General features: G+C 34.2%; 5 protein-coding genes across 7 annotated transcripts in view; 4 read left to right on the forward strand and 1 right to left on the reverse strand.

Annotated features, from left to right (window-relative positions):
• LOC145238100 (lipopolysaccharide-responsive and beige-like anchor protein) overlaps positions 1–16,079 on the reverse strand; it is a 54,647-nt gene extending 38,568 nt beyond the window's left edge. For all 3 annotated transcript variants that reach the window (XM_080101155.1, XM_080101154.1, XM_080101153.1), the window contains exons 1-13: positions 15,582–16,079; positions 14,666–14,770; positions 14,189–14,315; positions 13,702–13,802; positions 12,494–12,711; positions 11,349–11,475; positions 9,849–9,968; positions 9,093–9,239; positions 8,168–8,392; positions 6,750–6,880; positions 5,982–6,112; positions 5,435–5,565; positions 15–183 (exon numbers count right to left, since the gene is read on the reverse strand). In XM_080101155.1, coding sequence (XP_079957281.1) covers positions 15–183; positions 5,435–5,565; positions 5,982–6,112; positions 6,750–6,880; positions 8,168–8,392; positions 9,093–9,239; positions 9,849–9,968; positions 11,349–11,475; positions 12,494–12,711; positions 13,702–13,802; positions 14,189–14,315; positions 14,666–14,770; positions 15,582–15,953 — 2,104 coding nt within the window. In that variant the 5' untranslated portion in view covers positions 15,954–16,079. The remainder of the gene's footprint in view (positions 1–14; positions 184–5,434; positions 5,566–5,981; positions 6,113–6,749; positions 6,881–8,167; positions 8,393–9,092; positions 9,240–9,848; positions 9,969–11,348; positions 11,476–12,493; positions 12,712–13,701; positions 13,803–14,188; positions 14,316–14,665; positions 14,771–15,581) is intronic.
• On the forward strand, positions 1,115–3,603 carry LOC145237617 (uncharacterized). Its single transcript, XM_080100552.1, has 8 exons — positions 1,115–1,312; positions 1,559–1,656; positions 1,726–1,811; positions 2,082–2,191; positions 2,437–2,504; positions 2,602–2,693; positions 3,068–3,244; positions 3,461–3,603. Exons 1-8 carry the CDS (start codon positions 1,190–1,192, stop codon positions 3,601–3,603), a joined length of 897 nt encoding a protein of 298 aa, XP_079956678.1. The 5' UTR covers positions 1,115–1,189.
• Positions 3,650–4,659, forward strand: LOC145238434 (uncharacterized). The gene is made up of 2 exons (XM_080101593.1): positions 3,650–3,788; positions 4,250–4,659. Exons 1-2 carry the CDS (start codon positions 3,655–3,657, stop codon positions 4,563–4,565), a joined length of 450 nt encoding a protein of 149 aa, XP_079957719.1. The 5' UTR covers positions 3,650–3,654; the 3' UTR covers positions 4,566–4,659.
• A 1,413-nt stretch (positions 16,080–17,492) lies between the features above and the next one.
• Positions 17,493–20,761, forward strand: LOC145238575 (activating signal cointegrator 1-like). The gene is made up of 5 exons (XM_080101781.1): positions 17,493–18,079; positions 18,185–18,372; positions 18,837–19,060; positions 19,381–19,754; positions 20,274–20,761. Exons 1-5 carry the CDS (start codon positions 17,601–17,603, stop codon positions 20,641–20,643), a joined length of 1,635 nt encoding a protein of 544 aa, XP_079957907.1. The 5' UTR covers positions 17,493–17,600; the 3' UTR covers positions 20,644–20,761.
• A 501-nt stretch (positions 20,762–21,262) lies between these two features.
• LOC145238576 (uncharacterized) lies at positions 21,263–25,339 on the forward strand. Its single transcript, XM_080101782.1, has 4 exons — positions 21,263–21,979; positions 22,070–22,103; positions 22,399–22,569; positions 23,296–25,339. Exons 1-4 carry the CDS (start codon positions 21,878–21,880, stop codon positions 23,631–23,633), a joined length of 645 nt encoding a protein of 214 aa, XP_079957908.1. The 5' UTR covers positions 21,263–21,877; the 3' UTR covers positions 23,634–25,339.
• The last annotated feature ends 157 nt before the right edge of the window (positions 25,340–25,496 follow it).

Here is a 25,496-nt window from a genome sequence, read left to right on the forward strand (position 1 = left end):
CCTTAAGTACTTACCCAAGCCCTTTGGAATTATTCCTGATCTTGGTTCAGGGTTGACCACCCAGTAGTAGTGCTTGAGAGCATGAATCAGCAAAAGTAAAGTGCTGACTCGCCTCACATTGGTCTGAATGGTTGGTGACGTGACAAACTCAGTGGCAAGGTAAGTGTACAGCGAAAGTTGGACCTGAAAATATATAAAATTGTAAACAAAGTTTTTCTTTATACTGTACTAAATTAAAAAAGGATCTTAAAATATTTTTTGTAATTTTATTTTTTTGTCATGAAGAAAAAAATGTTTTGTTTTGCAGGTTGACGAAGCCTAAATAAATTTTCAGACCCAATTCTAAGCAACTCAATGGTAGGTTTATGGTGTTTTGCATACAATCTGTACTGGTATTTTCAAGTGAAGTGATGCTTTTGCAATTTATGCAAAACAGGCATGTTTATCACATGCAGACACTAAAAGCTTCTTGGGAAGACATAAACTCTGTTGCAATACACACCTGTGCAAAGGCCAAACTGCCACAAATCCCAAGATTGCAATACCACGAAAGGGAATTATGCCTTGCTGAGTTGGCCACAATAAACAGTTCTACTTAGCGCTGTCAGACATAGTACATAAATCCGATTGAACCAATAACACTAAACTCCGCCACTCTCAAGTATGAAACTTTAGCATTCATACCATGTGCATTTTTGGCACAGACCAGGTGTGTATGTGATATTGTTTACTGCTTATCAATTGAATCATCATTTTTTGCATACTTAGCAGCTTGATCAGATACTTGATAAACCCTGAGCCAAGACAGTAGGAAAAGCATTAGCTGTAATAGGGTGGAGAAATAGGAGGATATTCATTAATCATGAAGTTATTGATATTTTGTTTTGTTGTATTTTGTTTGACAGGTAAGTTTAGACTTATTGACATCAGTCAACATTTATTGCTTTTTTTTTTTCATTTATTGTTTGTTTGTTTATTAAAAGAACTTTTTATCTATTTGTACATGTTTTTGCATTGTAAACAAACTGTCTTTAATGTCAATTAGGTACTTATCTATTGAATACCAGTTTTACAACAAAGCAAAATAAACAAAAAATATAAAAAGTATGTTGTTCATGAGCATTTACTTTTTTTAAATAATTTACTTTTCAAAGATATAATTTTCATAAAATAATAATTTTTCAAGTAAATGTTGTTAGGTCATAGTGGGGCAATGCAGAGTGGCTGGAAAAATCTCGATCTGTTGTTTGTTGTTGATGGCAAACTTCCCAGCTCTGATAATGCATGGCAATATGGAAAAGATTTTATAAAGGTAATAAAAATTAAATAAATAAAAAATATGGGTTTGGTTTTCAAATATTTAAACAAAAATGTTATGAATAAATAAATAAATCATAACTATTGAACACTTATTAGTTTTTGTTATGTCATTAAATTTTGTTTTTTACGTTTTTTTAATGTAAGGGCTTGACTTTTTGTTTGTGTTGCTAATTCGAAACACCAAAACAATTTAAATTACAAAAATTTAAATTGAAAACAATTTTTAAAAATATTTCAGGCGATTGTACAAAACACAAGTGCTCCTATTAACAGCGGTTCCACTCTTGTCGGATTGTTGCAATATAACTTTTACACCAATATGAGAATCCGGATGAGGTGGGTTTGACTTAATCAGGTATTTGTTACACAACAAACAAGGGAAACATATAACACGGTTGTTTACAGGGCGGAGCTGTCTCGGAGACTGCTTCGAAGAATCGACCAAATAGAAGCACAATACACATACTTTGTGCGGCTTGGTAAAGCTCTAAGTGAGTCATATCTCATTGATAGGATTAACAAATATTGTAACTTGTTTTTCAAAAATTTAAACTTGTGCAAAACATGTTTAATTTAAATTTTATTTAATATCTTTAAGTAGAAACCAAGTACAAATTTGAAATAAAATTTCTTTTTTAAAAAACATTAGCAAAAAATGCTGTTTATTGTGATAAATATTTTTTTTTAAATACTAAATTTGTAAATTGAAGGTATTTTTTACTTCATTGTGGATTTGTGCTCAAAAACAAAACCTTTTTCAGGAAAAGCAGAATTGGTCATGGACCACCACCGATTACGTAACGCACCAAAGTTGGTGATTATTCTGATGCACAGTCGATCTATTGACCAATTCCATAGCAGACTAACATCGGTAACTATAATTTTGACATATAAATAAATCTTTTTTATGCAGTTTATTACAGAAAAGTTTTAGTCGATAAACTATAAAAAAGTTCAAGTTTTTAATTGCTTTATTAATCCAATACAAACTTTTCACGTTTTTGTGCCCTTTCAAAGAAAATTTAAAGTGTTTGTTGGAGTGGTCACAAAAAAGTTTATCCGACAGCCATCAAAAGAGGGGAATGCCGTTTTTAAGATAAAATTTTATTATTTTAGATGCAAAAACAAGGAATCAAAACCATTCTGATAGATATCGGCGAAATGTACATTTCAACAAAAGTTGGGTAAGCCAATTTTCAAATTTAACCACATCACTAAATTGCCGAAAATATAAAATACTGTAAGACTAATGCAAACCAACCCAATTGTTAAATTTTGCAGCGATTTTGCCAATCACTATATTCCTGTAAAAAGTTACAGCAAACTCATGAATGTGCTGCCACAAGTTACAAATATTGTCCAACAACATTCAGGTAACAAATGAACTGAAAATATTGGTATGTTGGGGGACAATAAATATATGGTATTTTTACAATAAGCTGCAAACAGTGCACACTGTTTTAACTTACAAGGTTTCATCACTGCAGCTGGAAAACATTGGCCATATAGGTTAGTGGGTCAAAAACTTACAGGTCGAAACAGTGCTTGTTATCGCTGTTTTTTGTGTGTTTTGATGCATAAGAAATTCTTTATATGGATAAAGGCAAGGCATATTATATTTACATTCATGTGTAGTGTTATCATTAGCTTTATAATAGTTAGACAGGCCAGTTGTTTCAAGTTTTACCTTCTATAGATTGTGATTACAGAATAATCTAATAGTTATAATATGACTTTTGCTGAGCAGATTTGGATGAATGTAAGGCAAACTTGCACAACTGTAATGAACATGCAACCTGCACTAACCAACCAAGAGGATTTAAATGTAAATGCTTTGGGGGTTGGTATGGCAATGGAACAAATTGCTGGAGCTATAATGGAAAATTTTCTGCACTGTTTGATGTTAGGAGTAATGCCATACCAGGTGTGTTCATTTTTAAAGCAATTAATTTGTTTTTGATTTTGTAAATTTAGGAACTTAAATGCACTTGATAAAGTACATGAAACGCCACCTCAATAAAGTTCAAGGGCACAATATTAGTAATGTAAAGTGAGTAAAAATTACTGTATTTTTAAAAAATTGTAAAAAGTTTTCAGAAAAAAACTACAACAATTTAATATGGAATTGTCCGTTTCTTAGGAAATCCTGTCATAATGCCCTCTACAAGTTGGAAATTGGAAAATGACTTAGATATTATATTTGCAATTGGTATGTCCAGATCCCTTGGTGTTCAGGGATTTCAAAAAATAAAAGAGTTGATTCTTAAGGCAAGTTTTACTTAAAATTGTATTTGCAGATTTATTAAAATATTTCATACATAGGTGGCCAGAAAAATGGACACCCAATCATCAAAACATGAAGTACAAATTGGTGTGGCAACATTTTACTACATAACCAGACTCAAGGTGCCGCTAAAGAGCTGGAAAACTGACCAACTGCAAAGAAGCATGAGTAGATTAAGATACAGGTACAGACTAGTTATGAAACCTGTCTGTTTTGAAAGAAAATGTGATTGTGCATATATTGTTTGGTGGATGATAAAAATGCACAGTGGATCTTGTATCTCTAAGTGTTCAGCCAATTGTTAACACATTTCACTGCTTGGTACTAAGTCCTAAAGTAGTGACTTGACTTGGTTTACTCTATTCCTTATTTATGTTATTGGCAGATAGAGTTGATTGTTATATTGTAAACATAATAAAAGATGTATGTCGTATAAAAATGTGTAAACAACAAATTTGCTTTGACTTTTTTGTATAGTTTGAGATGTTTTTGTTTTGTTTTGTTTTTCCTATGTTTTGGTATTTACTGCACCTTTCAAAATGATTTAATGTGACATTGTTGGCATCGTAAGTCTTGGTTTAGTGTAACTGAAAACTGTTTTTCTGTTCTGTACACAGTTTGCAATTAAATAATACTGTTTTGCAGGCCTGGAACGTTGCTGGCAGGAATGGCTTTAAACAAAGTTAACACAATGTTGAACAGACAAGGGCGAAAAAATTCCAAAAAAATTGTAGTCATGGTTATATCCGGGCCAGTGACTCAATTGCAAAGAAAAATTCCCGAAAATAATATGGAGGATTCAAAGCTCATCGTGCTAAATGTTGGTCACAGAATTGAAAGAATGTCATTTGGTTTGAAAAAACAAGATAGAAATATGATTTTTATGGATGATTCAAGTAGCGTGGATGCAACTGCTGAAAAGCTCGCTAGTGCTGCAGCCTTTCATGATGTTCTTGTGTGATATGGATTTTTGAAAATTTATGAACATTTGATTTTGCATTTGTACATTTTGCTTTATTGTATTGATAAAATAAAAGCCATTGAAGGGTGCTAAAGTTGAGAATTGAGATTCTAGCACACTTTTATAATTCGGCAGTTTTGAGTTTTAAAAAGCTTTGAAACAGTTCATCTTACTCAGAATCTGCTGTGCTACGTAATTTCAACATAGTGTTGGATTAGCCAAGATGAACATTGATTCATAGTGGGATCAGCCCCGAACCGTTCATGTAGACCAGCAATCATGGCGTAATCTTTTATAAATCGTCTGCCTTGATTTGATATGACACCTTCAATAAGCCTGGTATATAGTGATGGGACGGTTACCCGGTACTCGGTATCGATGGCATCGAACGATTTCAGTGGTATCGATACTCGTACTCGGTATCAAAATATTTTGTCTCAGTTTTCTATACCAACGTGCGAGTACTGCAGGCCGTTTTACACCATAAGAATACGGGCAAATTTATGCCAATATTTGCTTCGGACAGCACAAAATCGGAAAAAGTTCCGCCAGGTTACGTATATATTTTTTGCTATCTCGTGGTGATTACATTTTTCGGCGTGTGTGTGTGCACACCTGTACCGCGACCATGGTAGATAAATTAGCAGGTGATACACAACTACAAGACTACACTTAAGTAAGTGGTAATCGATATCTAAGGTATATACATGTGGTACTCGTACTCGGTATCGGTACTCGCTTCAAAACCTGGTATCGTCCCATCATTACTGGTATATCATGATTCAGAGTTTAATTGGTTCAATTTTCTTTTCTGGGCTGACAAATGTTATCTAATATAATCCTTGTTCAGCAACCTTACACTAGAGTACCTTTGGATCTGTGTGAATCCACATTGCAGGGTTAAACAGAATGTAGTCACAAAACTGCCGCATCAATGGCATTCCGTTTGGCAACTGGTCAAGAAACTTGGACATTGATATGAATGTGTCCAAGACCTTGTCTGAAAACAAAACACATCAGTTTTACCTCTAACATTTTTGTAAAGTGACCTTATTGTTTGAAAACAACATTATACCAAGAACTGAAATTCATTTAACAAGGTCCCAGTTACTGCAAACATTTATGACTCATATACCACGTTTTTTATAGTTGCAACTGTCATTTTCTAACACAGTTTTGTCAATATCGTATAAAATCAACTTATTGTAAACTGATTCTTTTCTTTTTCAACTTGGCATTTAAAGCATTTAGAAAACGACAATAAAAAGTATAAATGTTTATTACAACGTGTTACCAGGCATACAACGTTCACAGTCTCAGCTTTTACACCATTTTTATTACATTGTATAATATCAAAAATGACAGCAGTAAGAATTTCATGGCCTAATAAACTTCTGAGAATGGGCTCATAGTTACCAGTAATGTGGTCCTTTGTTGCTTTTTCCAGCAATGTCCCGATGACAAGAAATCCCTTTCCTTGAAGAACTTGTTGTTGTGTTTTGGTTGATCCATGAATTAACTGCTGCAGAAAGTTCAGAAGAGTGTAGCTGAAATTGAAACAAAATAAATTTACAAATGTTACAGACTGCACTTCGTATACATACTCCACTTATACTGGCAAAATTTTTTACACTTGCTATGCATAGTAACTAGGGGTGGGCCAAAACTGCAAACGTTCTGTTTGGTCAAACACCGAGCATCTCATGTCAATGCTTGGTGTATTGTGACGTTATCAACATTGCTAGTTTGTAGCTTTCTAACGTTCTGTACATCACCAGCAGTGTCTTAAGCTGTATGGCTCCATTGGTATGCGTTTTTCCAACAACTAGTCAAATTCTGGTCGACTTGTCCCATCTCTAATAATACTTTTATGTTACTTTTTTAAAATCGATTTTATTTAGCCATCTGTCTAAAAACATTTAGGTGCAGACTTACTAAACTTTGTTTTTATCTATGTTGGTAATTCTATTTATCATTTAAATAGCACCATCCGGTGGTGAAAAAAAGGTTTTTTGATGCATAAAGCGTTCTTTCAAAATTATTTGGTTAAATTAAAAAATAAGCAAAAACATGATTGTAAAAAACAATGCCTGACACAACCTTTCTTTATAATAACAGCATGCCTTTTACAACATTATATCAGGACTACAGCCTTCTATTGTTGGAAAAAATGTCATAACTTACCACACTGTGGTGTCCATTGAACCATCAGGTTGTGTGTAATCAAGTTGTGAAAAGAGTGGAAACAAAACCTCTGCTCCACCAACAGAATGCAAAGCACTGTGAATTGAATGAGTCACTATCGCTTTTACCTCCTGCAAAGAAGAAAATTAGTAAAAGTTAAAAACAGTTATTAATGTTAAAAAATTTGCATTCTGTATGACGTTGTACTGTCAAGTTATAAAATAGTTTTTAATGTTGCTGTGAAGCCGCATTATGGATTAACTGGAAAACAAATTTGGGAGATTGTTTTTTCAGGCCATGACACCAATTTTTAAGTAATATTCATATTTTATTCTGTAAATAAAAAGAAAGACTATAGAATCTATTGTACTACTGTGTGATGTTTTATTCAGCAATAATATGAAAGTGTAATAGAGTCTTGACTAAAGCATATCTGACATTTTAATTTTTTTCATAAACTTTAAATTTCAGATTAGCTACAAGCTTAAAAAATACGGTGTTTTGTAATTATGTCAAGTTTTGAACCTTATACAGATGTGCTTTCCAAAGATAGACATGTGCATGTGCATATAACTGACAAACGTGAGTTCAATTTTGTAATAAAAGTGGTTTTCGGTTTCATTGTTCTTTTTATGCAAACCATGAGCCTAAAGTGCCCGCTTTGACTGAGACTGACATTTTCAGGTTCTTTGACTGAAACAAAGGTTCCATTTTCAGTAATAAGACACACAACCACCAAACAGGGGACAAAGCAGAATTTTACAAGTGACTAGATACGTCACCAGGAAAAAGGATTAGAAACCACTGCTATATAGTGTACTCGAAACAGTTCATTGGTGTTGTAAGTAGGGATGGGCCAAAACAGCAATTGTTCTGTTTGGTCGAGCACCGAGCATCTCACGTTAATGCTCGATGCATTGTGATGTTACAAACATTCCCAATTCCAGCTGGTTTTGTAGCTTTTTTAGGTCTCTTATCTCACCAGCAATTTTTAAGCTGTACAGACCCCACAAATACGGGCTATTCCAACATTTGACACTGTTAATAAAACAGTCTTTTATGTTCTTGGATACCCTTTCAAACACTAGTTTCGTATAAATGGGCATGAATATGCAAATTTAATGCTCGGGTCAGTTTGTGCAACTGCTTGGCCGAGCACCGAGCACCTAGCATCAAAAATAGTGATGCTTGGTACCGAGTACTCGGGTTCTGGCTCGGCCTGGCCTATCCCTAGTTGTAAGGCATATACTGGCCAAAACTGGTAATGACATGAGAATTGCCAACATGAAGCTTTTCCATCAATTCCAGCCAGTATATTCGTCATTAGATTCATAAACCAAATTTGTTCAATCACCTTTCAGACTTAAAGCAAACAAGTCCTGTAGGGAGAAACAGTTGTAAAAGTTAAACAGACTTACAGGCAGCATAAGAGCATGGGGGTTGTGGACAAACCATCGATGGACATCAACCGAGCCATCACGCTGGTTAGTTTTAGGTGAACATTCCAAACATAGCTGCCCATCAGTTGATTTCGGGTTGTACGCCAACACAAGAGCATCAGCCAGTTTCCCATCCTCGTACAAAACCTTCTTGTGGTGGTTGGCAAGCAGGTGATCGCTTTCAGTGGGAAACTTAAATTGGTTCTGAAACAATTAAATAAGCATTGCACAACATAATTTTGAACTGATACTTAGTAGATTTATGCAAAGAGGGGAAATGGCATTTTGCAAAGCAAACTTATGTGAACAGTAGTAGCGTTTTACAAATAAAACATATTAGTTTGAAGTACAGTTATAACAAAAGTGGTTCAAGTCAGAAAATGTTATTTGTTAGTTTGCTTTTTGTATCTTTTAAACTAAAAGCTTGTAATTGTGTTGCCAAAATTCTCTTTGAGTTAAATAAACCATTAAATTTGATTACTTTCCTAACAGAGCACATATTTGGTAAAAAATTTGGTAAAAATTTTTTAACACATGTTTGGTAATTTTTGGTTAAAAAATAAGGTTATTTGTATATTATCTCACAAATGATACAGTTTGTATTTATTGTAATTAATTTAATGTAATTATTAAATCTTTTGTATGATATGAAAAGAGTAAATTTATATCTAATGCCTTCAAATAAGTATTAGGAAGCACACCACAAAGTATAATTTGCCAGATTTAAAAGTATTGTTTTTACAAAGTCTTACACAGATGTGTAGCAACATACTGCTGTTAAGTTCACCACCAAGGAGCTGATCACAAAACCAAGATTACAAAAGGTAAAGCATATGCTCTAAAATTCTGACATAATTTTGGAAACTTGTTAACATGAAAGTGTAACTAATGATCCACATGTTACCTTATAACCAGGTCCAAGTTGGTAGAGTGCATAGACTTGTGACGGGCTGAGTGCTTCACTGAACACATATGTGGCAGCCATTTGACCACAAAATACACGAGATTCATCTCCTGTCTCAGCAGAACCCAGGAAGCATTTGTCATATTGCTAAAAAAACAATACCCACAAGTATTAGAGCAGTAGTAGCGTTTACAAATCTGACTATACTTTTATTTTATAGCAGTGCTTGTCAACCTTTTTTGAAACTGTACACCCTTTTACCGTTTACTCAAAATTTGTACACCCCAGTAAAAAAATTATTCAACTCTATAACATACTGAAACAGAAATAAGGATGAGCACAATACCAACAAGCCATAATCCATAATTCACTTTCTACTTCAAAAAGAACTACCATTAACAACGATTATCAAGTGAAATATTAAATTATGACATCACAAATAGAGTTTTGCAACTTAAAATCAACATACACTTGAGATGCATGTTGTGCCATGAATTGTACACTCCAGTCAGTCTGTTATAAAACTGAAACTGCTTATTGTGATATCTTGTCATAGGTATATTGTATTTTGTATCTGGTACACCCCAGTACACCCCATCAAAATGATACACCATTTAAAAAATATGATACACCCTGGGATGTACGATACACCCGGTTGAAAAGCACTGTTTTATAGTACAACAGTTGTGTAAAGTATTTGTGAAAAAAGAACAACTAAATTTTGGTAATTGAAATGTACTTTATGAGATTACTTACTTCGCTGCCACCAATGGACCAGTTCATTTCACAACATGACACCATTTGTCCATTTGCATAACATTTTATTTCACTTGACCTCCATCGATTGTAAATGTGCACTATCGTCACTTGATACCACTGGAACATAAAAAAATACACAATTTTGTAAGGTGAATACAATTTTTGGTAAATAACTGTTTTTGATAGGTCAAGAGCCTTCTAAAACACCCTCTACACATTTTTTGTTGAGTCTCTTTGTCATATATCGTCAACTTAAGCAAAACTTTTTTTGCAAAGACTAATTCACACTGTAAAAAGTTACAACCATTCTCAATTACACCACCGTTACGTAAAGATGAAGTGTTTTTTTGCAAGTGGATTTAGGTTTATTATAATTTGAAAAAGTGATCTAATTAAAATTTCTGCAGTCAGGTTTCAGAACTCCTCATTAGTAAAACAACAATAGGGCGCTTTAGAAGTTTTACAGAAAACAATTTTCAGACCTACAAAATCAATATGTGATTTTAAACACTTGTAGACCTAGTTAAAATGCTGATAGGCCTTGATTGTGGCATTCACTAATTTAATCAATATTACCTGTCTGGTTACAGAGCCAAGTTAACAAGACTTGGACATGACAAGAGTAATTAGGTTTTACATTGGTTTCTTGACAAATGACATTTGGTACTCTTTCTGCAAGTTTAATATAAGTTTGGTTTTCTGAGTAGCATATTTTAGAATTTCAACTCCAACACACAAACATATCTAGAGTACTAGTAGTATATTCTGTTCCAAAAAAACTTTAGAAATATATATTTGGTTAAAATATACCACCTACAGTGCATGCCACATAATAATCACATGTTTGGTATACAACATACTAATGTACATCAAATATGTTTTCAAACCTATCACATTTTATCTTTTTATGCTTTAATAAAAGGACTGTTTCAAAAAAACCATTACTTCCTTGTCCAATATTATATATAATTATTGTTTGCTGTCTAAGCAATAAAAAATTTCTCTTTCAAATAATAAAACAGTTTGTAGGGGAAAAATTGATCCATTGATTTTTGTTCAAATTGTCGATAAAGGTGGATGAAAATGTAGTTTAAATATGAATGCTGGCCAATAAAATTTGAAAACCTAAAATCTGCACGATTGCTGTGTAACCCAAATTTTTAAGTGCTTTGAAATGTGTTGCTAACAAAGCATAATATGCTATATTATATGCTTAATCAAGAATTTAATAATCAACACCTTGTGTCAGACTATTTAAAAAAAGGGTTTGTTTGGCAATCAGTGTAAAACTAACCTGGGCAAAGACCAAACCTATTATACTTTGTAGTGGCTATTGAAAGCATTGTAGAGTCTGTTATAAAAGACGAAACACTTAAGAGGCGTGTGATGTCAAATTGGGAAGAGCTTGTTTACATAAAAACATCTGAATTTCCATATTAGTTCCTGTATGCTGTGAATACAACCATCAATGTTACATCCATAACTTATATATATTACCTTTCTAGGTTTGAATTCATATTTCAGGCAATGTTGGAATCCTTTTCCTTTGCTTTTCAGCACTGTGACGATGAAACAACTGCCCACAAAATGTCCTGAATATCCCATTCCCTTGCTGTTGCGGAAACTGTGAAATTATATGGAGCCATTATCAACAAGTAGTACAATTCTTGTGGCCGTAATTCATTTTGTACCCATTTTAAATTAACAATTTGAATTTCAATACAAATAAATGTATCTAGTCCTGAAGACTTACACCTTTATTTTTTGGTTTTCTGTTTAAAATTAAACTTGCTCGTTTTAGCAATTGTTAAATATTGGTTATTAAAGTACAACTACAAATTCGAGTGATCAACTTGTTTAATACAACTTTGCCAATATTTTTTTTAAAATTAAACATACAAATACAGCACAGTAATTTATCATGTCATGGGCATGTGTGATCATCTAATCAACATAAAATTGTGACAAGCATGTTTGAAATGTTAATCACATGTCACACTCACTAACACAACAGTACACAAATCAATGCTGTTTAGTCTGGCAAGTTGATTGTCCCTGAGCAGGTGCAAAACAGGCAAGGAAAGACCATTCAAGTCAATTTGCCTGTAATATGTGTGAATGGGCGTAACCAACCAAATAAACAGAATACAGGCAGGTGGAAAATAGGTAGATATGAATAATTAATGTTCTTGCCAATGTTAACAAGGTTGTCTTTCTCTTTAAGGGTTTGACTAGAAACAAAATTTGCAGACACAAGTGTTGCATTTTTGAAGATTATTATGTCTAATTGTTTTGTGTGATATGTGTATTTGTATGAAACTTGGCAAACAAATTGAACCTACTAGTTTGAAAAAACATAGGTCATCATTAGAACTCAAACCAGTTAGGTTTCGAATTTTGCATTCAAAACATTTATTTCAAGAAATATAAATATTTGGACTTAGTAATACTAACATTTTAACATACCCTTTTTTTCTTGTTGCAAAATGTCAACATCAACCAAAACAATGATAACGTTACGCCACAGATGCAACACAATATTAACTGTTTATGACAAACAGGAAGATAAAAACTGCATGTTTATGTGGTATAGGACTTCCAACCAAGTACAGTTTTGATGCAGAACCGAATCACGTACTTACCAGTAAATATATGGCTTATCGACATCAACTCGAAGGCTGTTAAGAGGATCCATTCGAAACCAAGTTGTAAACGTGAAGCCGTTTGCATATGGCCAGCTCTTGAGAGGGGGAAGTGCTATGGCAGCATCTTTCTTGCCAGGAAAGTTGAAGAAACAATCTGGTCCATGTCGTTCTGTGGTTGACTGAAGAATGCCTAGTAGTTTCACAGCATGGGGTGGCTGGAAGAAAATAAAATTCTTGCTTGAGGTTTTAAGACCAATTTAGATGTTTTTTTGCATTGCAACAAAACAAAGTTTTCAGCATGTAAACCTTTATTACTCAAAATGCATGGTATATTTTGCAATAAGTGACAATAAATTTATAAATAAATCAGAAACAATTTAATGTGTTATATAAATACCTTTATCAAACGTGGCTTATCATGGCTTTAAAGTTAAACACAAGTAATTATAAAGGAATAAGTGAAACTTAATAATCACAAGTAAAAAGGGTTGCTTTATATTCCAAATTCCATTATTCTTTTCGTATATTCTGACTATTAGAACCAGCGAGTCGAATCCGAACCGAACCCAAACCACAAAATACGATTCCCTAAAATCTCGAACCGGAGTTGAACCCTATATTATATTTGGTGTTGAACCTGAACAGGAACCAAACCACAAAACATATATTCTCATAAAATTTTTGTATTTTTTTTCCAAAACAGCGCAATGAAGAATATACGGGAGATAACAGCTGTCAAAACTGACAAATTTGCAAGTTTTCTGCAATGAACAGTCGAACTTCTTGTGAAGTATGATAACGTCATGCAGATGATTGGTAAAATTAAAATTAAACAAAAGGGGATTTAAACTGGCTTAAAAACCGCAAACTGGTTCGGACCGAGTAATTTTCCCGAACCGGAACAAACCCGAACACAAAATTATACATTTTAAAAAACCCGAACCCAACCCAAAACAAAGTTTACCCGAACCGAACCTGAACCCATATGACAAGCGGTTTGACTCCTTGATTAGAACATACATGCTCCATTTATGAAAAAATACCAGTCTCAGTCACTCACATACATGCTTGAAATGAGAGTGAGTTACCAAAAGATGTTGCAAAAGATGCATTTTTGTTGGAAATTTCTTACAATTTTAACAAATAACACAAATAACAAATATAAATATATATACAAATATACATTTTCTAAAAATATATCCTACCCATTTTCCATTTTCTCCTTTCAGCATGCTTAGCAACTGTTTCAATTCCTTTACACTGATATTGTAGCTCATCAGCAGGGACAACATATCAATTATCAGCTCTGAAATCAAAGAAACAAATAAATCAAGCTTGTTTGTTGCTTACACATTAAAATACATTGTCTGCGATTTAAGCTTATAATACTAGAACTGACATATTTGTTTTGGATAAAAATCACACTTGGCTAAAGTTGGTGAATATGACAGATCTGAAAAAGTATTTTATCCACCCAAAAGAGGAAGATTTGTATCTAGGATCTTGGCTGGACATGTTTAAGTGGGCTAGTGAGGGAACTGTAGTATATATTTTTTTAAGTGTCATATTGTATAAACTGCCCAAGTTTCATGGGTCTACATCTAAACTAATAATACACCACTAGAGGTGTTTTGGGCAGCAACATTAGATCATTCCTTTGAGAAATTCACTCTGAAAAATAACACAATATACCTGATGTAACATCATCAGCATTTGCCAAAATGCTCAGCAATCTCTGAACAAGTCCAACTTCCACACAGGCTTGCAGATTTCTATAGCTTTTTCGACAGATCCCTTTGAACTTGCTCCAAATCTCAGCCTACAAAACACATACATTATGAACTAACAAAAATACATAAAAAAGTAAACAAAATGAAACACATTATTATAAAAGAAGCTAAAGTCTATAACGATGCAGATAACTTCGATTAATCACAAGTTAGGTTTTATTCCATACTGAATGCCCAATTGTAGCTCCTTAATAGTCAAGAAAACAGTTTGGTTATTCACAAAAAAAGCTTGACATGTTGGAGATGTAATTTAACCACAATCATCTGCAATGCTATTATGTTTAACTTTGAATGTAAAGTTTAAAATCACATTGAAAGTGTCTTTGGTAGTTTTAAGGTTTCACTTTATACCAGGTGTATTGATAAAAGAGAGATTTACCTTGCATTGTGCCGAGCAATGTTCCATAGTTTCGAGCATATAAATAATGCACTGCTCATCTTGTATTATGAAGTTCACTTCAAGATCGAAGTCACCTCCAACAAGCTATGAATACAAATATAGAAAAAGATTACTTAGCTATCTGTAAGACTTCATAAAAAAGTTTGCTTGTCAAAGTTTGTATGAAATAAAGTATGTTTTGTCTAAATGGTATTTATTCCTAAGTTATATATGTGTCATTTTATAAAAACATTTATGACACATAAGTTTTTGTAAGGTCAAGCAATACAAGATAATAATCACTGATGCCAGAAAATCTTGAGTGAACCATGTTGAAATTCCTATTGTGGTAATTTTATGCTCTATTGAACTGCCTAAAACCACCAGTCTAAGATCACAATACATTTGTTCCACTTGTGACATGCTCAAGCAATAATACTTGATGGATAGTGAAAAATTATTGTAAGCTATCGAAACATACATATTAATACAGGTGAAAATATATTATAACTTTGAGGCAAAAAGGTAGATGTAGTATATTAATCTAATGTAAAAATATGTTTGTTTGGTTTATCAAACAAATTTTAAGAATGGGGCAGATAATTAATCATATGTTATGCATCGCATTTAGGTAAATTCTAAGCAATTGCACTAATGTTTTCTGGCAGTTTGAATTTTCTGGCAAATGTTGCTGTCCTAGATTGAACATTACTAGAAGTGAGATTTATATGTTTCAACAAGGTTCAAGCTAAGGCTTACAACGGAAACACTCTTTCTTGACCAATAGGACGAAACAAACCAGAGATACAAACAAAAAACAATGCGAACGAAAACAAAATGTGCCCCTTCAAGAAAGGGAACTAAGTTCTAGCCAAGGTTAACAACTGACAATTGAAACAAAGAAAATATGTCTTACCAGGTTGAAAACAGCATCAACAACATCTCTATCTGATACTTCAACAGCTTTAATCAACTTGTTTAGGATCTCAAACTTTGTTTTAGATGTTTTTGCAAGAGATCCGACCTCAGAGGCACTAGGAATAGTCACATTTGGTTTCACTGTTGCGTCTTTAGATGTTTGTTTCTCTGTGGTATCCTCAGATTTTATTTCTTCAACTTCGTTCTCAACTGTGGGTTCCTCCGTTTTTTCCTCAGACACTGGGTTCTCTGCATTTTCTTCCACAGGTGGGATTTCAGTTTTTTCTTGAGGTTGTGGTTCCCCAGATTTGTTTACCTCTGAATTTGAATCAGGTGTTTCTGAACCTTCATCGGGTTTGGCTGAATCCATTTCTACCAATATGTGGTTGTGCAATGTACTAAACAGTCAACATCAATTGTTGCTATGCACTGCAGCCAACCTAACTCAAAAACACTCTTCCAATATTCCTACAAAGCATAGAGTAGGTGAGCTGTTTTTTTATAATTTGCTATCTTTAAGCAAACTATGATGCAAGTACAAAAGATCCTAAAAAAATAATTACTTCAGCCTATTTACAAGGTCTGGTACATTTCACTTCATAAATATAACATTTAGATCAGCACACCACCTTTTTTGATGATGTGGGAATATTACATTTATTTTAATTTAAAATGTATTTTCAATTTACGAGCTTCAATGACAGAAAGTCGGTAGTCGGTACGTAGTATGAACCAATGTTATAGATAAAGATATCAGATATGTATCAAGCAAAACCAATGAGAACATTACATTCAAAATTTTTGCATTACTTTCGACCAAATTACAACATGTTTAAATCATGTGACACAAGCATACGACTCGTCAAACACTACAGAAAAACACTTAAAATCATAGGTTTAAAACACGCCAATAATAGCTTTTATTTACTGCAACAAAACGAGATAACAGTCTGCTCTGCAATCAATTTTCAAAAACATAAAAAAACGGCTACACTTTTTCAAATCATTTATTTTGGACGGAACATACACAAGCTGCAGTTCGGCAAAATCCACGACACATCAACAAGCATTTTGTCTGTATTAAATTAATTCCGCAACAGCAGATATTTGTTGGTTGTTAACTTAAACGTTGTTATGAGTCATAAATATCAATAAAAGAATAAATGATTTCAAAATCGGCTCTTGTTACAATAACTTCGTAAACGCTGAGAAAAGCTGCAAAATACAAAGCAAATGAGAGGAATGTCGAATCCCAAAGTAACGGATTAAAAATTTTGTTGCTCATTTAACCGTGAAGCTGTTGTCTTTTTTCACGTGACAAACAATTTGTGTGCTATACATATTTGAAAAAAAATACATTAAATTTATAGGTTATTACTAATATCTGTGGACGTTTGTTTAAAATTGTATCTGTCGATGTTCCACAAGTATCTTGGCATTTTTCACTATGTGGACATTTCTTTAAACCATTTAATTAATTTAATTTTAATTCCTGAAACACGGACCAATAACTCAAAAACATTAACCGTCACTAAACTTGTCAAATATTTGACCCAAAATTGCAAAAAAATAAAACAAACAATTTCGTTTGGTATGAATTTAGTTTGCACAGAGGGTAATTCCCCAATTTTCGCAAAATAATTGTGCCCTCGGTTTACCAGAACAATGTTAACATACTAATCAAAAACAATTCAAAATAAAGCGTATGAATGACATCCAAAGCATTTAGATCTCAAAATTACAATTATTTACCATGATAAAATATTATCAAACCGTTTTGTTTAAATTTACATACATTTTTTGTATGGTAAAATAAACAATATTATTTTCGTGAACATGATAATGGTAATTAAACATTTGTTTGCAAACAAGACTAAAAGGCAAATGCACTCGTAGGTTTCGCAACATGGTGCAATTATACCGGTACTAACTTTAGTTGAGTTTGTTACATGAAAACTAAGCCTTGCCTTCAATAGAGGCTAAATTTTGTCCACCGTAATATTTTTTTATTTTAATAATGGCATTTCAATCTTGGTTAGCTATTGAGCTTACCAAGCTTCTTGGAATAGATGAGGAATCGTCTGCGGACATCAGCGCTTACGTTTCGTCTTTTAAACAAAAGGAAGACGTCGTTACATTTGTCACTGAACTTCTTGGTAATGATGCAAATGCAACTGACAGAAGCCTGGATGCGAAGCAACGCGAGTTCTTACGTCAAACGGAGTTGCAATGGGAAAAAATTCAAGTTCCTGAAAATATGGTGGTTTATAAACGTGATGATGACACAGAGTTAAAAATGCCAGGGAAAAACCTTGCTATGTCCAAAAACAAGAATAATCCCTTTAGTATAAATGACGAAAGTGATGTTCATACTGGAAAGAAAGGAAAGAAAAAACAAACATATGTGTCACTCTATGGGAAGGATGGCAAACTGACAAACAAGGGTGTCATTATTCCTGGAAGAAATCCATGTGAATGTCAAGCACAGAAACACAAGTATGAAAATGTTTTGAAATAAATTATATTGAGAAAAGTAGTGTAGCAACTCCATAACATCCATTTTTTACTGCTATAAACACAAAATTGTGTTGCTAATTCCAGATTGGTTAACAACTGTTTGAAATGTGGCCGAGTTGTTTGTGAGCAGGAGGGTTCAGGACCATGTTTATTTTGTGGCAACTTGGTCTGCACCCGAGAGGAAAAGGAAATACTTGCTCGGCATTCAAACAAAAGTGAAAAACTTCACAAGAAGCTGATGAGTGTGCCAGGTCCTTCTCAAATAGAAGAAGGTGCAAAAGTGTATGACTAAGCCAGCTGTAATTAAAAACATTATGTATAATTTTGCATGTCAAGTAGATATTTTTGTCATCTAAAAAGGCTGTTTGTAATATAATATCTCTGTTCAGGAAAATATACAAGCAGCAAAAGGGATTATAGGGACTACAATTGTGTCAATATAGGCTTTAATCACCTCACTAATTCAAACAACTATTTTATGCGCTTATCCTTTTTATGCATTTAGGTGGGCAATTTTCTTTCTTTAGGATGGAAAATTTTTTTTCTTTACAAGTGTTAGGCTACAATTCCATGATCCTACTAAGTAAATTATTCGATAATTTGCAATTACCTGTATTTGTCTGTAGTACATCATAAAGACTTGTTTTTTGCTGATGTCCATCTTCAGTTCCCTTATTTAATTGGAATCTTTTAAAAAAGCTAGTTTCAATGACATTCCACATTTATATTTTTATAGATGACAACCATGTGGCAAAGGCTTTGGAAAAAGCACGAGCTTACAAAAACCGCTTGCTTAAGTATGATCGCACATGTGCTCAACGAACAAGAGTCATAGATGATGAATCTGACTATTTTGCTGCTGATACAAACATTTGGCTTGGTGATAAAGAACGAGAGTTGATGAAGAAAAAGGAAGCAGAATTATGGGAAAAGAAACATGGTTCCAGACTAAACAAAAAGGTTGGTTGCTGTGTAAATGAAACAATTCAATGTAATTTGCAAAAAGACTAGAAACTGGCATTAAAACTCTCACAAATAGACATCATGTTGAACAGTAAGATTACCTGCTTATTCCTACATCAAAAATACTAGACACAGACAAAAAATGACTTGATAAAAGAACCACCAAAGAACATGCATATATATAGTGGTTATTTTAGGAATTTAAAGAAACCTGCTGTCATCATCGTTGCAATACTGCGCCTGCAGTCTTAATTAAGTGATTTCATAAATATAGGTCCGTACCATGTATGATGCAATGAAATGTTTCATTTTTTAAGGTTACCTTAGATTTTGCTGGGCGTCGAGTTATAGAAGATGATGGAGCAGACTACAATATCAATGAAGATGTAGAAATTATGGATGCAAACTTTAAAATGATGCCCATTGATGATCCATCTTACATAACAAATATTATTGACACAGAAAGTTTAGTTAACCCCACAATCAAGGGCCCAAAGCCTATGTTTGTTCAAAGTCAGCCTTACGAGAAAAAATCGCAGAAGCAAACCAATGTTTGGCCATCTGGTATGAGTAGCAGGTTGCAGGACCCAGCCTTACTTGAAATGTCTGATCCTGGGATGTGTTTAAGTATGCACCAGCCTTGGGCATCACTCCTAGTTCGTGGAATCAAAAAGGATGAAGGCAGAAGCTGGTGAGTCTTCTTGATTTTTCATTTAAAAAAATAATATTTAAAAGCATGCAGCATCCAGTTGGAAATACAAAAAAAATTTGAGTGATAAAATCCTTTGTTACTACTATTGACTTTACTCGTGGATTAAAAGTACCCTCCATATCTAAGTATGCTCAACCAGAGCTAAGCGTTCACCACTTTATGTTCTATGAGGGCTATAAATCTTGCTTGCAGTGGAGTTGAATGCCACTTAAAGACCTTCTATTCAATATAAGTTAGAAGAACCATTGCAGTAATATATGCAATGAGAATTTTTTTTTAGAAAGCACTAATACACTTTCAGCACATTACCTCTGGAAAATTGCACAGGCTTTTACTAGTGACTTGACGTTTAACCATTTTTTAATAAGGACCGACGGTTCAATACCAAACGTCATAATTCAGTTTGCAATACTATGACCTTTCATTCAATGTGTAGGCCTATGCATGTGTTGTTGTTTTTTGCCTCTTGTTTTTAATGTAATTCTATTGTCTATGCAGGTATTCCAAACACAGAGGTAGGCTTTGGATTGCAGCTGCGGCTAGGCCAGCTACCAAGGAAGAGATAGAACAATTAGAACAACAACATGAAGTCAGTTGGAGACAACAAAACCCGGCAGAAGCAGAAATGGCTCCTTTTCCAGCGGAATACCCCGTTGGGTGCCTTTTAGGTTGTGTGCATGTGAAAGACGTTCTAGAGCAGGAAGATTACGCTCGGGCTTATCCTTACGGAGAATCGGGATCCCCGTACGTTTTTGTTTGCGAAAATCCGAAAGAGCTGCGCATAAAGTTTCCGGTAAAAGGCAAACATAAAATTTGGAAACTGGACCCAACCACGCACAGATCGGCTAAGAAAGCACTAAAGATTTAAATTGCCGTTATTAATTATATTGTTAAGGTGCAAGTTAACAAAATATTACAGAGGCAAAGCTTGTTTCGTGCCGACGAAAATCACCTAAAGTGAGCACGTCGGGCTTTTTATATGTCCACCAGCTCGTGTTGTTTGTTGTTAAAACTGCACTGAAAAAAGTTAGTGGGATGGATATGTAGGCTATTCTATTGTAATTCGGTGCTGCGCAAAACATGGACAAAAATAACTATAAAAACATTTCAAACACACAATCTGAGAACAACTTGCAATAACCTTATGGTTAAAAATACGCCAAAATACAATTAAACATGGGGCACAATGGCAAAAGAGCGAAGAAAATTCTGTTGTTGGGTGAATATATAAAAACGTAAAAAGCAGCATCTTTCCTGTATTTTTATTTCCCACCACATCGGAAAGTTTCATAAGTTACAAGTCCTGGACCAATTGCGTTTGTCAAGACAACCCGTGACCAGAAAAGGCTTCTGGAGCCTTTTTGGGACGTTTGTGCTCAATTAATTACTGCTCCCTCCAAATACAATTGTATGAAGCTTAGATTAAGTTTGTTTGTTTTTAAGCCATTTGCACCATATGTCACAAAATTCTGATAAATCTGACGTTTATTAAACTTAAAAGCAGTTAAGCGTACATCTCAACTAAGTATAACTGCTAAGAAGTTGTTTTGACAATATCACTTTTGAGATGCAAAATGAACGTTTGTGACGGAATTTAAATAAGCTCCCTATTAAACAGGACAAAATTTGAAGTGTAACGGAATTTTCACAGAGCAATTTTGGATGTGTAGGCTACTAATGTGAATGAGTCATGTAATCTTGGCACGTTTTTTTACGATATCGTGCGATGCATAGCCCAGCTTAGAAAGTTTGTTCAGCGCAATTAATTGTGGTTTCGGACATTTGCTGATGGAGAATGATGTCCCAAAACCTAAAAGGGAATGAGAATTAGACTCTGATGGTAAAATGTGCTTATTAATTGTCTTGGTAAAAATGCTTAGTTGCTAGTCTATATAGACCAGGATTCCATAGACAAAGTTAAGGAAAATCAATTGTTTGGGAAGTTTCAGTGTTTGCATTCAAAAACCAGTTATAGTAAAGTCAAGTGCTAAAATTTCTACACAACTCTTTTAACTCTACTTGTATATGTAGAAGCAGAGGTTAAAAGGTAGACATGATTAAATCAAAATCATTGTTTTAATTCAAGTAAATAGGAAGATAGCATGATGGTCGTTGCATTTACTCTTCGGCTTATTTCAGCAATATTGTCAATACCAACTGCTCCGGGCATTGTTGCAGCTTTGCTGTTAAACGACTGGTTTCAGGTAACTCAATGTTTTTGAATAACAATCACTACATCAGCGTCAGTTGATGTTTCATTTTTTTCTACCTTTCAGTCAAAAAAATGTTTTTAGGCTTGCAACTCCAATTCTTGCTGTACAAATTTAGGTAAGGTTCTCTCATATACGGTGCCTACGTATAGCCTACTAATGTTAGTTGCGCTTGTTAATACAAAAAAGGTTGTTTAAGCAGCATGTAAAAACCCGCTTCTTTAAAATTGTGTAAATAGTTGTGGACGAAAAGCGCCATAAGATTAACTTGACAACGTCAGACCTATTATTTAACAACTATATTTCTGTTTGATTTATTTTCGAAAGCCATAACTAGACAGCTGGCAATGTTGCATTCTAATTATAAGTCTGCTGATCAGTAAAGTTTATTAAATATGTAACTTCATTTGCAGTTAAAGACTTCTCGGACGCAAAACATGTCTGGGTTGTTGTCCTTTGCTGCTGGTCCATCCTGTTTATTCTTTTTGGGACAATATTTGCAGCTGTAAGCGCTCGATTGGCTTGCAGGAAAGATTATTCTGTACTACACAGTCGAATATGTTTGGCTGTCTTTGTCGTATCAGGTACGGAAACCGTATTTTGTGTCCAACATGAGCTATTTGTTTTTGTGATACACGGCATAATACGCATTCTGTTGTAACAAGTTTCAAATTACTACATTACCATACATGGCTTCTTGTGTTAAATGAGATATTATGTGACTGGTAACAACATTTTATCTCGCTTCGTCTTGTATGTATGTTTTACTATCAAAGTAGTCTATATATTGTTGCGATTAAAAGGTACTGTTGCGATTAAGTTATATCGCTGTGTAACTACGTAAGCAACTTAGGATTAAAGAAGGAAAATACGCGATCTGACTACACAAATAAAGAACTCTGAAGACTCCTGACTAATGACAACTAGAGCGTTAAACAAGGTTTATTAAACAATGTATATAAAACTACAACAAACGTAAGGTATAACGTTGGCGATCTAAGTAAGTAAGTGACTGTTTTATTGAATTCGCAAACGTAAATATATAGTCAAGCGACAACGTGGTATTATAACTTGGGGCAAAGGTAGTGTCGCTCCAAAACAATAGAAATAATTACTGCTCAACGAAGGCGGCTACAAGACACGTTTTTACGATTACGTAAGTGCTAGGGCGTGTAGTTTTAGGAAACGCAATCAAAGGCCGCTAGACTTTAAAGTAACTACAAAATTGCCTTGACGTGTCAGATGTGCCGCTAAAATAAAAATACACAAAAATTTAAAATACACATTCCTACAATATCTATTCTGTTTAGACCTTCTTTTGCTACCAGCTCTACTGATAGTTGCAACTACCTTTGCTGGAGTAAAACACGAAGGCACACATCATCTTACTAACTCCAATTTCCGTGACCAGCAGTTCAAAAATATACGAAAGTTTTTCGGCGGAGACTCGTCTGGTGCCCAACAAACACCTGACGTCACATGTGACTATAGTGACGGGGTGATGACGTTTCGGTTTGGGATTTCTTACACAATTTTAGGGATAAGTTTTGGTCTCAGCCTTGGAGTGCAACTTTGCATGCTTTTGGTTGTGTTACAGATAAGGTTGTCAAAAGCAAAGCAGTTTAACTACACAACCGTGGATAATTAATATTTTTTTGTAAATTCATGTCAATACGTACACATATGCTATTGTGTCGTGGATGAAAACAGCAATAACACAGTATGGTTGCAAACAAATTAAGATCTGCTTGGTCGCGGCTGAATGGATAAAAAAGCAAAAAAAAATTACATAGTCTTTATGATTAAAGATGCTTAGACAAATCACATACTTAAATCATTATGCGCAAAATGCTCCTTTTACTAGGTACGTTACGCAATTGGTTATAGAGTGGCCAAATCTTTGTTTTGCTCTTGATTTGTCTGTCTTCTTCGTTTATACAAGAGCCTAAACAATGCAATGTTCTTTCCATGGGATTGCATGTTGTAAAACCCTAAGTATTTTATTGTTTTTCAAACCATGATTTAAATGTCGCATTTCTGTTTTTGTGTCAAATTATTATTAATAGATAGGCTAATTATCTATCATGATTTGTAAGGAAACGGCTTTAAAAATCGCCTACGTGATTATTAAAGCCTGTATCGAGACATACCTATTGCGTACCAACAGATTTCCAAGCATGTTGTGGATATTCGTTTAAGCGAGCTCTCATGTAATGCTTTTACAGTGGACATAAAAACCATCGATTGACCCTGTATTGTTGCCAAAGCAGTCTGTATTGTTGCCATAGCATTTATCACATACAAAAACCGTTACAAAAGATGCCAATTAATTTCGTTACAATACTATTTGTGTGTTTTAGTCTAAAAAGTGTGACGCGGAACAAATAAAGGTCTATAAAGAATGCCGCAATCACAAAAATGAACAAACACTTCCCAGTTGACTACATACGACACATGCTATAAAAAAAAAACGCCAAAACGGTTGCATGAAGTTGAAACTGTACGCAAAAGCACAATAGAAACGTACACTCTGTCAAACGAAACAAATCAACCACGGTGAAACAGAGCGACGCCCAGTAACGGTGACGTTAGTGTTGCATAATTGCTTGACTACCGAAACTTCGATTACGGGGAAATTTGTCATGTGATGAGTTCGACCACGTGATTTTACCACGATTAGAGTCGTCATGCCCCTTCCGCTTGTATGTTCGTGGTCTAAAATGTAAACAACTGCAACAACTTTTCAGTGAACGTTGGCTGATACAAGCACCATGGTTAGGTTTGATAAATTTGCAGATCTTTATACGGCATATATTTGACAATGTAGCAATGTTTTTAATTTCACAATTTCAAGTAAAGAACAGGAAAAGGCATTAGCGAGATTGTGGACAAGTACATGGAAAGATTTAACTTTTTGCACTAACACGGGTGGTTAGTTTTTACTGTTTCCACCAACATTCCACCCCAGTGTTCCGCTGCCTAGTGCTGTGTTGAAGACTACACATACCACAAAGTGTTTGTTTATGTGCTTTTGCTATTGCGCGCGCTTATAGAATGAAACGACGTGGTCACATACGGTCACGTGGTATACTGATTGCATAGAGATCATTTAGTGCTGTTTGTAAACACTACAGCTGTGTTGACCACATTGCGCTACTTTGCTCTCTTGTGTGCCCCAGTCACATAACGCCTTGTTATGACGGTGCAGCTGCAGCGCGTTTAGCTCTTATCCACCAATTGTGCCCTCAACTTTTATGAGTTCCATAACATTTTAGCGTTGCGTAGCTATTTCCGGCTTGGGCTTTGTTTTAGTGCAGTTATGTGCTTTGATTTCTTTTACGAAGCAAAATAAACTTAACTCGACTAAAGATGTTGTACAGCTAAGTAATAATTTTGATTACGTAGTGGGGAAAGCACCTAATTGTTACCAGAACAGTTTTTTACTTGGTGGTGAAAACGGAGTAAATTAAAGTTGAATATAACCCACCAACTAAAACTTCAAATGTGATAT

The sequence above is a fragment of the Phallusia mammillata genome, chromosome 7 (assembly GCF_965637545.1).
Source record: "Phallusia mammillata chromosome 7, kaPhaMamm4.hap1.1, whole genome shotgun sequence".
NCBI lineage: Eukaryota > Metazoa > Chordata > Ascidiacea > Phlebobranchia > Ascidiidae > Phallusia > Phallusia mammillata.